The sequence below is a fragment of the Stegostoma tigrinum genome, chromosome 21 (assembly GCF_030684315.1).
Source record: "Stegostoma tigrinum isolate sSteTig4 chromosome 21, sSteTig4.hap1, whole genome shotgun sequence".
Taxonomy (NCBI): Eukaryota; Metazoa; Chordata; class Chondrichthyes; order Orectolobiformes; family Stegostomatidae; genus Stegostoma; species Stegostoma tigrinum.
In genome coordinates this window covers 22,301,391-22,316,258 of record NC_081374.1, presented here as the reverse complement: position 1 = coordinate 22,316,258, position 14,868 = coordinate 22,301,391, and the positions used below count along the sequence as shown (strand labels likewise).

The following is a 14,868-nucleotide window of genomic DNA, read 5'->3' as shown; positions in this document are numbered from 1 at the left end:
ACGTCATCTTTTGTGCTCCTGAGATGCTGCTTGGCCTGCTGTGTTCATCCAGCCTCACATTTTATCATTTTAAAAAATACAGGATTTTGTTTCATTTTGAAAGTGAAATCTGGTAGTTTCATTTATGTAATTTTGGTTAATTCAGTCCTATTCTAGAACCAACTGTATAACTTGGTGTAACTGATAGAATATTCGCTTGTTTGAGAAAGAAATCTTTTTAAACATTGGTACTAAATAGCAGTCTTGTGACAATATTTGAGTCAGGATTTCAGAACATGGCAGTGACTTAAGGTGTCAAGCTATCAGTATTTCAAAATATATATTACTTATTCAAGCAAAGGAGATGCTCCTCAACAAATTTAGGAAAATATAATAATTTCAAACAACTTTTTTTCCCCTGAAATCAGAGTGTTAAGAATTGAAAGTTAACTGCTGTAACAGGATTATTTGTAAAGTTAAAAGTCAAGTAAAATAGAGAAATGTCAGTTTTCTTATTGGATGTTGTATACAGTTGAAAAGTTACCATCCATTTAGCTCTTTTGCAGTTTGAAAGGATAATCTAGAGTTACTGAATTTTCCTTTTACTGTATCCTACTATCATTTAGGAATTCTGCAGCAATGCAGAAACTCTAATGGCTTGCTTTCTTTGATAGGACCACTTCTCTAATTGGTATTCTCCAAGTTGTTGTTTCATTAATGTAATCTTTGGTCACATTCATCAGTTTACAAATCTGGGAAAACTGCGCACAATCTATTTTTATTTAAAACACACTGGTTGTTATATGGATTGAGTTTCAAAGTAATAATGCTTTGTTATATCGTTTCAAATATTTTATTAATGCATCTTGGTCTTGTGCTTCTTGGTCTTTGGGCACAGTTTGTTTATCAGCATCCAGTAAGGGGAACCATTGGTGTGGATATTTTAGAATCATAGTGTCTTATAGCACAGTAAAAAGCCCTTCATTGTATTGTGTCCAGGACAATCATCGAACATCTGTCTACTCTCATCCCATGTTCCACTACTTGGCTCACTGACTTGTATACTATGGTTCTTCACACCACTTTACATAGAACCACTTTCAGAAGTTACTAGACTTGAAATTATGCTATAACAATAATATTCAACTGCTTACTATGTTTGAGCGATATTTTAGTTGTTAAACCTGTTTGTAATAAATATTTTAAACCTTGCTTAGATTGGAGGACAATTAAATTTTACAATAAATGTTAAACATTCAGACATCCTTATTGCACAGCATAATTTTGAAAACAATAAATTAGGGCTTTTCTAATCCTTTACCTTTCTATGAAGGAATTAGTTTTTTTTGGGACTGAGGAGATAGAATGGGAAGTGTCCCCTACTCCTAATGTTTCTTTTATTCCTGAGAATGTAGCCTTGATATTCATTTCAATATTGATTAGATTCATGATGCTACTAAATTAAAAGGCAGATGTTCCCACATCTAGTTCCTGTTTATGAGTTCAGAGAAACTGTTGTAATATGATGAAAATTGTTAACTGTGCATCTTAATAGCAGCTTTCTGTTCTAAAACAACAATAAAGATAACATTGAAAAAAATTCTAAAAAGTGGGATGTGTTTTCAACTTAGAAACTGCACTAGAATATTAGCACGTTCCTAAATCATGAAATAAAACATTCTGAACCAAATAATCTGTCATACTGCTGTCAATTTCAGGTCACTATATCTGTTTCAACTACATTTATTTAAAAACTGCCAGTATATACATTAAGGAACGCACTGTACAATTCACTGTTAGAAAGCATTCAGTGTTCTGGTCTTTTGTGGTGACAACAACGGAAAAATCATCTTTTTCTCAGATAAAATAGTGGAAGCCTTTACTTTCAGTCAAACATTGAATCTATACAATATTAACAGACACCATATTAACAGAAAAAAAATGAGCAGCATTTTTTTAAATAAAACATCCTCAATTTTCTACTCACTTTTCTCTTAGAACTATGTTAACCAAATTAAAACAGAAAAGCATGTACAACACATTTTCTCTCAAGACAAATTACAAATTATATCAAAATATCTACAAACAACTGTCTTGTGAAAAAAAAAATGTCCAAAGTAGGCATTGGTCTGAGAACAACTCCACTACAGCTGGAGCATGAAGGCCATGTGGCTAAAGGCATTTTTATTTCACATGTGGTGAATATAGTTACAGTTTAACGGCTCGTATGTGCACAGTTACAGCGTTCAGCTGTGTTCATGAGAGCTATTCAAGGGGGACTGCCATATGTGCAACGTTTGATGATGTAGTTTCCCAAAGACAAACTCAAAAGCAGGCATCGTTTATTTAAATGTACACATTTAAAAAGAAAGTCAGAACTGGATAATTGGATTCTCAATAAATGTTCATCATTACCAAATTAAACAGGCCATGTACAGTGTTTTAACTTCCTACAACTCCTGAAGAGTGCCAGTTGTTTATGTACAAAATACTTGATCCATTATGACTGTATTGAACATACAATTAATTTTAAAAACCCAAAAATACCAAGTTTTCTGTGTGACAAAACATTCTCTTAATTTTAACAGAATTAAATCCCTTTCTTTGCACAACAAAAAACTGTATGTTTAAACTTAAGATAGCCATAATTACAAGTTATATGACCTTATTGTAAGGTAATTTATATTATTCCTGTAATGCATGTGTCTTATATCCTATAATTTGGACAGTTGGAGTCAAAAAAGCTTCTGATTGAGATTGTCTAGGGGAATGTTCGATGTGGGACTATAATCATGAGCAGATATCATATAAACAGTAGTTACAATAAATTCCCTGAAGCTTTAAGTCTTTCATTTTTCTGCACATTGTTTGAGAACTCAAAATTTTGAAGCTTTAATTAGCTTCTTTGAATTTTGGCTGCTCTGTGCACTGTCCTCACTGTTCCAAAGTATATCTGGGTGCATTTTGATCTTGTGTAATCTAGTTTCCAGGCACCCACTTTGTTCGGAACAGCGTTTCAGCGAGATTTGGCACTGACAACAACAAGTGATCACTTCTTCCAGACATCCTCTCCTGATGACAGCAGTTTCTTTCCTTTCTACATTAGAGAGTCCACTTATATGCGAGATTGCGCCTTAGGGCGAGGCACAAGTCACCAGTGCTTTGGGAAGTAAGCAAAGTTACATCACCGCAGCTTTACAGCAATCCTCTTTATCCTACGTTGACATGAGAAGTCATATCGAGGTTTCATCACTGCTACTGGGTGTGAAAAGAACAAAAGAAAAAAAATGCATGATCATGATTATGTGCTGAAAACAGTATGATGGAAATCAACTGCATTTCATAGTTGGAAGTATATGGCTGGTAGTGAGATATTGTTTCAAATTAACTAAATGTTTCAATGGAGGAAATTAAAAAATAGAAATCTGTAAGTTTGGTGAGGAGAGAAAAAGAGATACAAATTAGTTTAAAAAGTAAATACGCAGAGGCATAGATACTAATTTGAATGTATATCACTGAACGTGTTTTAAGTTTTTTTTTCCAGATTTCAGGCTGAAAACAACATTAATGTTCAATTTAAAAAAGATACAGAACAAAATGTGCAGAAGGCTCTGAATGAGAAAAATCTATACTGATCACTGAACTATTTCTTTGACAAAACTTGTCCTGCTCTTTAAAAGATGAATCAAGTCATTCCTAAAATACTTATAGTATCTTTGAAGATTACAGCATGGACACATTTGGCCATTTGTGTTCATGCCAACTCTCTGGAAGAGAAACTCATCTAGTTCCACTCCCCTACTGTTTTCTCCTAATTGTGCAAATTATTTTATTTAAGTTAATTATCCATTTAAACATGCCTCCACGAATCTCTCAGGGACAATATTTCAGATTCTAACTGTGAGCCATATGAAAAATATTTTCCTCATTCCATCATTACTTTTGTGAAACACCCTAAATCAGTGTGCTCTAGTTTTTGATCTTCTTGACCAACACAAACAGTTTCTTCCTACTTATTCTATCCAGATACCTTAACATTTTGATAAACTCTATCAAATCTCTTAATTTAATCTCTTCTCCAAGGAAAACAGTTTAACATCCTGGTTGAGATATGAAAAACTACCCAAAAGGATATGCAGATATTTTCTGTCCTCAGTAATCTTAATTTCTCTGTGGTGCACCATGTGCATAAAAAGTAACTGTAGTAGAATGCCATAACTTGCCAAATATTATGACATCTAAAACATCATTTGATACTGAAGGGTATTAAGTGCAAGGTGTCACAGAAAAACCTCAATTGCCAAAGCAAGGTAATCTATCTCTTTGCAACCTTCATACAGTTGATCTGCACTATTAGCATACATTATCATAAATAATAGATAAAATGTTGAATAGTAGTGAATTACAAAAGATCAGTTGATGATTCCAGGTGAGAAATAGATAAAGAGAACCAATTCCAAAAATTGTTCTCAAAACTACACCATGAAATAATGTTCATGTTTACTTAAGATATTGGAGTTAGAATTCCTGGCTCTAGTATTATTTTAAGCATGTCTTTTCTAAAATAGGGTTAGAATGAGTTTGCAATGTATGTTGCTGATATAATTATCTTTGATTTTCTAAGTCTTTCATGCCATTGCACTTCTTTTGCCAGAAGTATTGATGAAATATTTGCGTGGAAACAACTGGATGCCAGCTCTAGTATACACTGTACAATTCAATTCTTCAGATTACAATGAGCTTTGGCAATACTTAATGTTTGTTTTTCTTTTCTTCAGGAATTTTGTCAACATGCTGTGTTTTTGTTATGTAACACTGAGAGACATACGGAAGGGATACTCACTCAGACCCTGATGAATCTTCATCCACTGTGCCTGTTTTAATGCTCATAGGTATGGGCATCACTCCATTCAATTCCCCTGTTGTTTGCCTCAGTTTTGTTACACCTCCTGACCGACTTCCTTCACTGGATCCTACTGAAGATGCTCGTGAGCAGACAGTGACAGGTTTATGATTGGAAAGTTCGTTATGAATTCGATTGATGCTGTTTTTCTCTGAGAATAATGGCAATGCTTTATTTTTCAAAATTCCTATAAATTCCAAAAGGAAATGAAAATATTTTACAACATAATTTACATATAAGTTACTTTTTATTTATGAGTACAAATGTGGGATAATAAATGTAACTGAATATGGCATACTCACAATGAAATTTTGTTTTTGAGAAGCAACAACAAAATGGTAATGTAAACTGTAAGATTATCCCTCAGCTTAGCCCAAACAAATAAAAGCATTTTAAACATTATAGCTAAAATGTAAGTTAGAAGTAAGGATCCACTGTCAGTTTGTAACTAGTTTACCCATTGTACTGGGAAAGACAATGATGGAGTGTAACAAGAACAAATAAAACAAACAAATTAATCACAAATAACAACATAATTTTTTTAATATTAAAAGAAAATTGTTTTGAGGGCAAACAAGTGTGTTTAGTTTCAGTCTTACTATTGGAAATTGAAGGGCTTTCAAAAATCAAAAGGTTAAAGCAGAATGCATTTGCAGTAATGTTACATATCATGGTGGTATTTCAAATGTGCTGCATGAACCTTGTAAGATGACAAATGCAGCTTGATTTTTCACAGGGAAAATTGTTTACTCTTCAATTTTCCTTTCATGAAGAGCAACGTCACTGTATTGGAAGAGGAGCTTAGAGAAATCAGGTAAGTATTCAGATGAAACAGTTTCCTTTTTAATAGTTGGTTATTAAATGGGAAACAGAGATCCAGGAACAACAACAACTCTCCCATAAATTAAAGGCCCAGATTTTGTATTGAGAGGCTAATGAGGAGGCTAACAGTGCTTGTTATTATTTTGGACTACGCCAGATAGCACTTTCTAGAGTAGACCTAAACAGTTAAATGTGGACATTTGGAACTGAACATCCAAGTTACACTGCTCCTCCATAAGTCGCACAAGAACAATACTTTGCTCATGGGTTGGGTATTGAAATAGCAGACCATGTGATAATAAGGCCTGGTATCCAGAAAGCTGTAGAATTTCCAAGCGGAACATGAGGTGCTGTTCTTCCGGCTTGCACAGAGCTTTGCTACAGCACTGCAGCAAGCCTGAGACAGAGATGTCAGCCAGGGAACAAGCTCTTCAACACACCACTTTCTGGACTCAATATCGAGTTCAACAATTTTAAGGCTTGAGGCACCTTTGCCCACGTCCTTACCCCAAGTTCCAAACATCAGGCCTTGTTATTACACAACCCATTGTTAGCAACTATTAGTCTCCATTAGCAGCCATTCATTCTCCTAGGATGACCGCTACCCACTCCTTTGTCTGTCCAACTGCTCTCTCCCTGGGATCTGTCTCCACCTATCATTTTTAGTCCTTACCCCCTCCCCCTACCCTATTTTCTGCATAAAAAAAACAACCTTTTCCTAGCGACCATTGGTTCTGAAGAAGGCCACTGGACACCGAAACATTAACTCTGTTATCTCTCCACAGTTGCTGCCAGACCTGCTGATATTTTCCAGCAATTTCCATTTTTGTGTCTGATTACCAGCGTCTGCAGTTCTTTCAATTTTTTTTACCTTTCTGAGGTTGTGCATTAGGGTTAGGCAATGATAATGTATTTTCTTTGTACAAGCTATCTCCATTTTCCTTTGGCTTCTCATCCAAATGGTTAAGTTTTTCTCGGTGAAGCTCAATGTTTGCCACAGTTTCGACTTTCAAATTCTCTGACCCGCCATGACCTTCACTTTCACTTGCTGTTGTCATAAATTCTCCTGGCCAATAAGGTTTCATATGTGCAGATATGTTGTCCACTGGAAAATCAATTGAAATTTGTTTTAAAGGCAAGCAAATGAAAAATACTGCTTTTCATTTTCTCCAGATTTGGAGATCAACTTAAATACACACCTTAAATATGGTAATTAGAGAAAGATTTTCATTCATTTCTGGATATTTCACTGGACATTTCCAAATGGTTAAACTCATTAAATTGCCTCTATGTAGGAGTAGTTAAGTTTTGCACCTTAGTGGGTATTTGTAATTTTTAATAAATAAACATGAAGTCAAGATTGATAACAGCATGTAAAACCAAGTAACATTGTTCAGCTTATTTGAATAGAAGTAGTCCATTAATAAATAAGTGCTGTATTGGTAAAAGCACATGACTGAGGTCACAATCTCTGTATATAAGGACCTAAACTAATTAATGCTGCCACATCACCATTCAAATGGTACAAAACCCTTGTTATTAAATTTAAAGCATATGTTACTAGAAATATAACATGATAGTTTTAATTAATGCTTCAAATCACTTAGATTAAAAAAAACCTGCACACACTCTGAAATAAGACTACTGTAAATCTTTCAAAGAACAACAATCTACAATGGAATGTTACTAGCGTTAACTTTTTTCTGCCAAGGCCATGCCCCACATTTTTTATTGGGGCATCTTATCCTGGCCTCCATGGAAATGCATCGTGTATTGTAAATTGGAGAGCTTTCTCAGAATGCTCTATCATTGGAGTAAAATAATGGAGTGGATTATGTAAGTGGAAAAAGGAACTGGGTGTGTGATGTAAGGTTGTAGATAGATGAGGTACATACTTGGGAAGATTTTTTAATAACTTGATTATGAAGTTAACTAAATTTCAGTATAAATAAAAGAAGAAAATGCATTGAAAAGACTCTACTCAAAATCACTAGAACTTATAAGATACTGGGGTTTAGTGCTGGTACCATGTACAGTCATGAATTGATTGAGGAAGTCTGAACAGCTTTATAGATACCTTTTGGAGTACTGTGGTGATGATGTTTTTCATTATTTGGGGATATAATTTTCTCCCAACCTGGATCTCCTTGAAAATCTTCTTCACTATCTGAAGAATGAGTGGAGGCATAAGACCCACTTTGGTCATCTTCCAGTGACAGATCACTGTCAGAGTCTGAATCGTGTTCTGTAAAGAAACAATAAACACTATATTTTCAGTCCTTCTGGAAGAAAAAAGAAAAAAACCCTCATTTCCAGCTTATACTCCCTATGCCGTCATTCCCAAGCCTTTCCACCTCATGATCACCGCCCCCATGCCCCATCACACCTTTCTATGTCAACTTTGGCCTCCCGTGGCTCTTTCTAGCCCTATGCCTCCATCACACAAACTCACAACAACCTATGCCCAAGTCGTGAAATCAGTCATGCCAGACAAATCCTACAAGGATAGCCATCAGACTAATATCAATAGAGTGAAATAGCAAGCACCAACTTTTAAGCAGTAGACTTTTAAAATTCAAAAACCTATAGATTTAAAGGTCCTGACAGTTCACATGACTTCATCCACTTTTTGCTCACATCATATCTGCTTTTATAAATCCCAAAGGACACTTCACCTCTCCCGGGTGTCGCTGGGACTATCCGAATAAGTGCTTTAAATCTCTCAAGAATTTCAATAACTTTTAGTTAGATCTTCTCCTGAAAAGTGTACAACCTACATCCCACTAATGAAAACTGAACCTGTTTATGGCAGCTGTACATATCATCATTTACCAATGATACGCAACTGACAATCTCTCCTTGGTGTACCCGCAATGATGAGGTCAGATGCTGGATTTGGGACATGACTTTTGGAATTGCTTTCTGGCACCATGTTACCTAAGACAATTTCTCAATCCCGGTAAAAATTCAGGCTCATAACTGAAGGATTGTACAAGTGGATTTCAGCAATCTCTTACATGTTATGAATGAAAATCTCTGTGGCTGAATCAATCCCTGCCACTGTTGTTGGGCAACTTGGGAGTATAAATTTTACGTAAAGTGCACTGATCTGAAATTCTATTTCATTGATTGCATGACTGAAGAATATTTTGTTGTACTCCACTGATTCCCATGCATCACATTACTACTTCTGATGTAGCAGCTATATAGCACAAAATCTCAGCTCAAAAGCAATAACTAACCAGTTACGTAACAAAATTATTGACTAAGGTACTTGCACTGTAAATGAGCAAGTCTCTGTTAATAACAAGAAAGAATATGCGCGAATTTAGTTGAATATACTCATTCAACAGCAGCCTTTAGTGCAATAATATTAACCTTTCAAACAAATATGTTCAACCACTGAACATCCTGTTAAGTAGCAGGAAAGCAATAGAAAGCTGTTTTCCTATTTCAAAACATTATAAAATATTTCCTCCACGTGATGATACACTTGCATTGTTTTAGCTAATTTTATGAAGACAATTCTGAATGGAAGAATTCCACCTGGATTACATATGCAGTAAATTCCTCTCAAGCAGCTATTATTCAGGATATGAAAATTTTACTGGTACATCCTTTTCACTGCACTAATAGTGACATGTAAGTCCAGGATTCTATCAAAACCATTTTCCTGTTAATAAAGAGCACATAAACTTTTCTTTCCGTCATTTATCATTCAGAACCAGAAAAGATGCAAATCTATCAACACCATCAAATATGCTGTTCATAAGGTTGGCAAAGGAAATTAGTCAGAATTTTCAGCACAATCAGCACAAAAGTAACAGATAATTATTTTTGAGGGTTTAACGGTTCAAATAACTTGCATTAATTGTAATGTATTCCTTCCACCAACATTATTACTTAATTTTGTTAAATGCTTTCATTTCTAATGATAAAAATGACCTACTTTACAGCAATTCAAAGAATAAGTGACACATTCCTAAAGAATGGTGTTGTTATTACCCTCTTTATTATGGTTGGGTTTTAAATGGTTTCATGTTTTCATTCTATTTTAATTACATTTGGCTGAGAAACAGTTACTAAGTTAGTAAATTTGGGCTTGCACATCTTCTAAAAGCTGTGTATGAAGCCTGCACATTACCACCCATATGCTTTCTTACCATCTGGGTTTGTCTTAATCTCATGGAATAAGGAAGTGGCATGGTCAGTGAGTGCAACATGGGCTTGACTTGAGGTACTGTTATTCAAGGCGGCTTCTTCCCTAAAGAAAAGAAAGAGTAATTTGTCATGAACAGTGCAGCCAGTGATGTTAATACAGACACTTACGGTCACAAATTTGACTGAAATATAGGAACGGCTCCATCCATTCTTCCTTACAGGATCAACATGTTTTTATTGAACTTGTGATTTTCTTTTCTCTCCAAGGAAAATATCTCAACCTCTCCAATTTATGTACATAACTGACATCCCTCATCCCAACATTGAGTCTCTTGAATCATTTCTACACTATCTGTAATGCCTCCGTGTCTTTCTGAAAATGCAGTGCCCAGAACTGGATTCAACACTCCAGCTGAAGCTGAACTAGTAGTTTGTACAAGTTCAATATAACCGCCTTCCTCTTGACCACTTGTGCATCTGTTGATAAAATCTAGGATAGTGCATGCTTTATTAAGCATTTTCTTAACCTATTCTGCCACTTACAATGACTTATACATACAAACACGCAGGTCTCCCTGCTGCTTATGATGTTTAGCGTGCGAGTTGTCTTGTTTTATATCTTCACCAGGTTGCCACATTATTTTTAGGTATGTCTGATGCTGCTCCTGCATGCCATTCTGCATTCTTCATTGAGTCTGTGTTGATCCCCTGGCTTGATGGTAATGGTTAAGTGGGGGATACGCCAGTTGCTACATCTGTTCAAAATCTGTCCCATTTAACGTGGTGATAGTGCCATACAATACAATGGAGGTTATTCTTCATGAGAAGGGAGGACACCATCTCGGCAAGGATTGTACGGTGGTCACGCTTACTGAATACTGTCATGAACAGATGTAGCAGGCAGATTGGTAAGGATGAGGTCAAGTATGCTTTTCCATCTTGTTGATTCTGTCACCACCTGCCAATGCTCTAGTCTAACAGTTATGTCCTTTAGGACTTTACCAGCTCGATCAGTAGTGCTCATGGTGGGGACACTGAAGCCCCCCCCACCCTACCCAAAGAGCATTTGGTGCCCTTGAACCCCTCAATGCTTCCTCCATGTGGTTTTCAAAATGGAGGAACACTAATTCATAAGCTGAGGGATGATGCTATGTGGTAATCAGCAGGAGGTTTCCTTGCCTGTGATTGACCTGGTGCCAAGATCTCTGGAGTCAATGCTTTTGGACTCCCTGACTATATTCTACAGTGTTGCCATCACGACTGGGCCTGTCCTTTCAGAGGCATGTAGCTTGCTAGGTTATTTCAGATGGCATTTAATACACAATCACATTGCTGTGAGTCCAGAGTCACATGTAGATCAGACCAGGTAAGGACAGTAGATTTCCTTTCCTAAAGGACATTAGTGAACCTGATGTATTTTTTTCCAATAATTTACAATGGTTTCCTAATTCCAGATTTTTACTGTTTTCAGATTCAAACCTGAATTCATAGAATACTAACAGTTTAGCAAATAATATCACTCCTCAATACTTCTGTTTCTCTCCTCTGAATTTCATCCGGTACTGTCTTTCCAGCACATTAACTTGGCTGTCTGTTCAAGTTCTATACAAACCTGCTCCAAGGTTGCAATGCTTCCAAGGTATGTACCATCCATAAAATTTGAAATTATGCCATCTATACAAAGGCCTAGGTCTAAGGGGTTAATGCGTTCTTACAAGCAGCATGGTCTTGTCTGTTGTACTTTAAATGGTTGAATGGACATCACATGCTTCTAAAACAGTGTTAGTTTGGAGAAAATTTGCCATCATCAGATCATTCCTCAAAGCACCCAGGTCTGCCTCTCCACTATTGCAAACAGCTTCCACTTTCCATTCCAAGTTCTTGAGTGTACGATCACCTCTCAATTCAGCGCCACCTTTCCCAGATATCCAAGTTTGAATCTTCCAATCAGATATCCCACTGAAATAGTGAATGGGTCTTGTTAAGGTCACAAATGGCACTCTTGTGATCAATACAGTGGGAATTTGCCTCTGCCCATTCTGCTCCACCTACCTAAACCCAAACTGTAACCTTTCTTTCACCTTGATTTTAGAACAAGCTCTGCCATCTTATTATAGGTAAGGCTTTAATTGCCAGCTTACCTCACAAACAAACTGCAGGATTTCAAAGATGTTTTAAACTTAAAAACTGTTTAAATGTCTGTTGACACCATTCATCGTGTTTTCCAATGAGAATTCAGGCATGACTGGGAACTCATTTTAGAAATGTAAGCAAAATATCAGTCTTTGAAATCTCTACAAAATTTGAGGCAGAATTGGACTCAATCAGTCAGAGTATTTCCCTCTGTGTCACATTACCTGAGGACAAATGCAATGTAGCTGTTATGGCTTTTCCCTGACCTCGAAGTGCTGCTTACTGACCCAGCTGAATTGCCAAAGGCTGAGTGACATGCACGACTGTCAATATATGTGTTGTTACACAATGACTGCTTGAAACAAAAGACATGAAGAAATAAAGATTATTTTGTTTCATTTCAAATCAACTATTTCATGCAACTATTCAAACATTGAGAAATGCATCTCACTTATGGAAAAATGTACTATTTAGCAGAAGAGAAACAACATCTTTGCTCTGTTACAAGAAAATAACACTTGGATCAATTCTTCAAAACTAGCAAGGACAGATGTTCATTCCAGATGTTTGTAAGCATATGGTTAACAACACATTCAGTGAATGTAATTTCACCTCCAGTCATGTTTATATAAAGCTTATTCATACCAATTAAATGTCTGTTAGCCTCTAAAAGGGTTGAGATTTTCAGAAAAGTTCAGAATGTCACAAACTTTTCCAATTTCTTTGATGTTAAATGGCAATGGTGATAGAAATAAATCACAACATAAATTTCAGTAGAATTCTCACTGAAAAAAGTTGATGTTTCGTGTGAAGAAGGGCCCCTCTGATGCTGCCTGGCCTGCTGTGTTCCTCTAGCCTCACACTGTGTTACCCCGATTCCAGCATCGGCAGTTCTTGCTATTTCTGAGTGAGTTATTTTTCCAACTGGCTAGAAAGGCAGGTAATCGGGAAGGTTGCAAAGACACCCTCAGGTGGTCAGTGATTGATCACTTAAAGATTTTAGGGTAACAGTTTTTAAGCAGTGCTCAAAATGACATTCAACTCATTGTGCTCATGTCAGTCATCAAGCATTTACCTGTTTAATTGCATTTTCCTGCACTTGGCCTGTAGCCTTGTATGCAATGTCAATTCAAGTTTCTTTTTATTCATTCACAGGCAGTGGGTGTCACTGGCTAAACCAGCATTTATTGCCCATCTCTGATTGTTCAGAGGGCAGTTCAGAGTCAACCACATTGCTGTGGGTTTGGGTTAGAGTCAGGGTCAAATATAGGCCAGACCAGGTAAGGATGGCAGTTTCTTTCCCTAAAGGACAATGGTGAACCAAATGGGTTTTCCTCTGACAATTGAGAATGGATTTATGGTCATGATTCGACTCAACTCCAGCTTTTATTGAATTCAAATTCCATGGCAGGATTTGAACCCAGGTCCCCGGGAGATTATCTGGGTCTCTGGATTAACAGCTCAGCTATAATCCAACTAAGCCATCACCTCCCCGCTCGTCTAAATACTTCTTAAATGTCTTGAGGACTCCTACATTTACCAGCCATTTAGGTAGTGACTTCCAGATACCCAGCACCCTCTGGGTGAAAATTCTTTTCTGAAGGTTCCCAGTGACCTTTTCACCCAGATCTTCATCGGTGAATTGTTGAGAAAGAGTGAGCATCTCTCCAGGGCTAACTCGCTCAATTATTTCCACTGCTCACTATTTCAAAGAAGGGGGAAAATTCCATCATTCCCCTCTCAAAGCTAATCTCCACAGCAATGTGAATCACATAGGTCTTCAATTGAGGTAGAAATGCTGCTTAGCTGTTCCCTAGACATCTAACTTCAACCTATCTTTGGAATTAATCAGAATTTGAAAAATAACCATTTTCAATGTCTCCCTGTAATTTGGAAGTGAACAGTCTACCCACAACCAGTATGTTCCTGCTATTACTTACAGGGGTGAACATCTTTACCTTCTTCCCAGCAAAACAACCTGAGCTTCCCTTTGAAAAGCTCTGAACAAGCAAGACAGCCAAGTTTGTTGCTGGGCAGAATACAGGTCACATTCTCCTTCTGTTTAACCCAAATTACAGGGACAGCCCCAGAAACATAAACTTATTATTGTATTTGTAACAAATGATTTTGGCAAAAGTACTTCATTCACAGAAGAGTGAAACATTATTAGACTAGATTTTATTGGACATTTTTCAACTGGAAGTAAGAAATAAATACACAAGAAAAAGAAAAAAGTTACTAACTGATGCCAATGTTGATTTTGTTGTGCCAACAGTGTCATCTGTGTGCTTCTTACTGAAAACATACTTAAAAGCTTTTCTTACTTCATTGTTGAGGATGCAACGGATGAAAATAAATGGACCCTGCAAACAAGAAAGTTATTAATACAAACTAACAAGCTGGTTTCCACAATAAAAGCACTGTTCTCATTTCACAATTTTGTTCAAACTGATAAATTACTATCTTTTGTCCTAGTAACACTTGAAATGTAAATATTTTGTTCATTTAATTTTTAAAGGCTAGTTTCATGAGTCAATAAGTAATCAGTACTATTTATGACTTTGTATCAATATTTGCAACACAAAATTGCACTTTCAACATTTCTTGTCATAGCCCATTGAATGGCAAATAAACTTTAGCAACCGGAATGGTATTTTTAAAAACAAAATAGTTAATTTGACAGCTTTACCTGGAGACAATTAAAACCAGCAAAGAGATAGTGGAAAATAATGGTGTCACTGTTCACAGCCAGCAAGGCCAAGAACCAGGTTGTGCTGACAAGCAACAGCACCACAAATGCTGTACGTAGTCCCGACCTATTAAAGCAAGAATTCCAATCATCATGTTGATGTGCAACACCAGCTTTGCAT

General features: G+C 36.4%; 1 protein-coding gene across 4 annotated transcripts in view; it reads right to left on the bottom strand.

The window, feature by feature from the left end:
- Window positions 1-1,706: 1,706 nt before the first annotated feature.
- celsr2 (cadherin, EGF LAG seven-pass G-type receptor 2) overlaps window positions 1,707-14,868 on the bottom strand; it is a 303,561-nt gene continuing 290,399 nt past the window's right edge. Inside the window, exons 28-35 of one of the 4 annotated variants that reach the window (XM_048553017.2) lie at window positions 14,688-14,814; window positions 14,242-14,361; window positions 12,223-12,353; window positions 9,868-9,968; window positions 7,782-7,949; window positions 6,576-6,809; window positions 4,823-5,069; window positions 1,707-3,237 (exon numbers count right to left, since the gene is read on the bottom strand). In XM_048553017.2, coding sequence (XP_048408974.1) covers window positions 3,213-3,237; window positions 4,823-5,069; window positions 6,576-6,809; window positions 7,782-7,949; window positions 9,868-9,968; window positions 12,223-12,353; window positions 14,242-14,361; window positions 14,688-14,814 — 1,153 coding nt within the window. In that variant the 3' untranslated portion in view covers window positions 1,707-3,212. The other 3 variants (XM_048553019.2, XM_048553018.2, XM_048553016.2) reach the window with 3 other exon arrangements.